We start from the raw sequence: 3213 nt of genomic DNA on the forward strand, positions 1-3213 counted from the left end.
GTTACATGTTCGTACCTTGAGTGAGAGCATGTTGTCATTGTTACCACATATGTTACATGTTCGTACCTTGAGTGAGAGCATGTTGTCATTGTTACCACATACGTTACATGTTCGTACCTTGAGTGAGAGCATGTTGTCATTGTTACCACATACGTCACATGTTCGTACCTTGAGTGAGAGCATGTTGTCATTGTTACCACATATGTTACATGTTCGTACCTTGAGTAAGAGCATGTTGTCATTGTTACCACCAACGTTACATGTTCGTACCTTGAGTGAGAGCATGTTGTCATTGTTACCACCAACGTTACATGTTCGTACCTTGAGTAAGAGCATGTTGTCATTGTTACCACCAACGTTACATGTTCGTACCTTGATTGAGGACATGAGACCGTTGAGAATGGCATTGTGTTCGTTGCGCAGTGCATCCAGCCCCTGCACCACCGTCTTAGTGCTCGTCACTATCTCGTCCTGCGACAGAGCGGTCATCTTGCCTATGGACTCTATCTTCTTTCTGTAGGTGAGAGACAAAGCAACAACAGTGAGACTTAATTGCAGAACACACCCTTACATCACAAGAATTAAGACCATTCAAGAGGTGCCATCATATATCATTACCACAGATAAGTATTTTAGTTTTAAATCATTGTTGGTGCAAACAATTTACTTATCAATCTCCTACAACAAAACATGACAACACATCTCAATTTACGTAGAGACTAGGGGGGAGATCTAAGGGTGGATATAAAGACATATAAAGAGATACCCGTAGTGATAGACTTAGCTAGGCAAAGATAAAGGAGTAGACAGAAAAAATTATGATCATATCACCAAGATGTTTGTGCTAATTTTTCAATGGATGAAGACATTTACAATTAGCAAACACACAGTCTTCTAATTAAAATGATCGAGTTTATTCTAGATTATATTATAGTGAATCTGCATGCACTGTTAGCAATACCTGGTGGAGTAAATATATTATTAATAAGCCGTAGAGAAGGTAGTCACACGAATATAATTTTTTTTAAATCATCTTCAGCAACAAAATGGCTACAAATGCAAGCGCATAAATTACCACACATCTGACAAAATGGCGTCAGATGCGTGTGTTCTGCACGCAGTATGCAGACAACATGTCTATACATGCATACCTCCAAACCACGCAAAGCAAACCACGGGTAACCAATGTTCGAAATAAGGAAACAAATTTGCGACGGACAAGCTACAATTAAGATATTTGTGCTTGTCCTGCAAAATTTTTGCTGGTCCTGATTAATAACATGTGTAATACTAATACATTTAATCAAATTAAATTTTAGACCCAATATCTTACTTTGTAATTTTAATACAGTTCACTAACAGTTCAATTAGGCACAAAACTTGAAAGAACATAAAGAAGCACAATTATTTATTTTAAGTTATTACTTGTCTTAACAAAGTTGAAGCTTCAAAGTTTTATAATAACAATACATGGTCAGTCCTGAGTCTGACTCTCACCACAGTGAGTTATGAGACAGTGAGGATATTGCTATAATATATAAAATTGCTATAAAAAGTTGCTCTAAAAAGCTACTTGTCTACTTGTCCTCCATGGAAATAGACAAGTGAGGACAAACGGATAGCCCTTATTTCGAACACTGGTAACACTAACACTAAACAGTAATCTATATAACATCAGAATAGGTGATCTTCGCTACGACAGGCACCACTAGTTGGTGAGCGATGGATGACGCGGACGATAAAACTGGATGCTGACAGCCAAACGACTGATCACGCTTCGCGAATGCAACCATCAGGCGTAAAGTTGCAAGGCAGGAAATGTGTTTGTGGGGTTTTAATGATAGAGGGTGTCCCACTCCGCCTCATTGCGTTCAGGAAAATGCACAGGGTTAGTAACCCTACATACGTACACCTATGCATACAGTGGGAGCAGCAGAAGGCAATTTACATGTACAATACGTCCCTGGCATTAATATAGCAGAGCAATGTAGACGCGGCATCAGCAGTTGGTAGTTCATCATTTAATTATTAGATTATTACCATTATCAGATATATATTAGATTATTATCTTTATTAGATCAGATCGCATATCTAACATGGCATACACATTCTTCCTGCCCTCACCAACCAGGCAACCACTGATTGTCCTTTTTCGATGTGGAACACAAGTTCGAAGTTCGAAGTTCTGGATTTATTAGCTTAGGCTATGATAAACCAAGTGAAAGTGCCATCTTAAAAATCGATAAGTAATGCACATTTGCAATATATCATTTACAATATAGAGTGCGCTATTATGAGTTTGTGGATCATCAATGATTTTCATCAGAGACCATCAATGCAAGCACTCCTGGTTGCCACGGTACATTTTCGTCAGGCAGACAGTTTTCAGTCACTTGAGATTTTCCGTGTTTATGACGATATAGTTCATATTTTAACAATTAAATTTCAGTAACAACGTTATCATCATAAAAACCTGCTGTGGTCCATTAGATTAGTTCTAGCATGTCTAAACTAATGTAAAATGAATCACTGAACCAAAAACACATACGACTTTAGTACTAGCCCAAACTTGCTACAATTAAGACTTGTAACGTAGGACGACCAATTCCTGACTCATTCTACGACTACCTGATCTTATTCACTGAGCAATAGTGACTGCCCACGCACACCCAAGCAATCGTCTCATTCACCCACGACTTTAGAATCAAATAAGTCTCCCAAACAAAAAAATCTCAATTCCACGCAAGTTTTAATCTCTTCACATTGGGCTTAATTAAACGCTCCGTGGCGGTGTTTTCGCGGCGCGACGTTAAATGCGGTGCAATGCTAACACATAACGATCTGACTATGAGTGCTGTCCCACGATAACGCGTGAGACTACCTCTCGATTGTTCGCGCAGAGCCGCACGACTGAATGGATTCCCTTTAGCGAATCCGGGATCGCAATTACCACGCGGAGAATTGCCGATTATTACCGGTGCACCACGGAGCAGGGTTCACATCTTCTTTCAACAGGGTTGAAAACGCGTCCGTAACCAGTCGCGTTTGTCGACACGGAAAAAACGACAATCGCGAGAATTATGACAAGGCAAATACGAATTGCGGCCATTGATGAAGTTCGCTGTTGTGTGTGTGCGCGTGCGCGCGTGTGAGTGGGCATTTGTGTGTGTGGGTGTGTGTGTGTGTGTGTGTGTGTGTGTGTGTGTGTGTGTG

General features: G+C 40.1%; 1 protein-coding gene across 1 annotated transcript in view; it reads right to left on the reverse strand.

Annotated features, from left to right (window-relative positions):
• The window catches only part of LOC106814679 (kinesin light chain-like), a 57506-nt gene that overhangs the window by 16380 nt on the left and 37913 nt on the right, over positions 1-3213 (reverse strand). The window contains exon 2 of the mRNA XM_014819024.1: positions 169-514. Coding sequence (XP_014674510.1) covers positions 169-514 — 346 coding nt within the window. The remainder of the gene's footprint in view (positions 1-168; positions 515-3213) is intronic.

The sequence above is a fragment of the Priapulus caudatus genome, unplaced genomic scaffold (assembly GCF_000485595.1).
Source record: "Priapulus caudatus unplaced genomic scaffold, Priapulus_caudatus-5.0.1 Scaffold962, whole genome shotgun sequence".
In the NCBI taxonomy this organism is placed as follows: domain Eukaryota; kingdom Metazoa; phylum Priapulida; class Priapulimorpha; order Priapulimorphida; family Priapulidae; genus Priapulus; species Priapulus caudatus.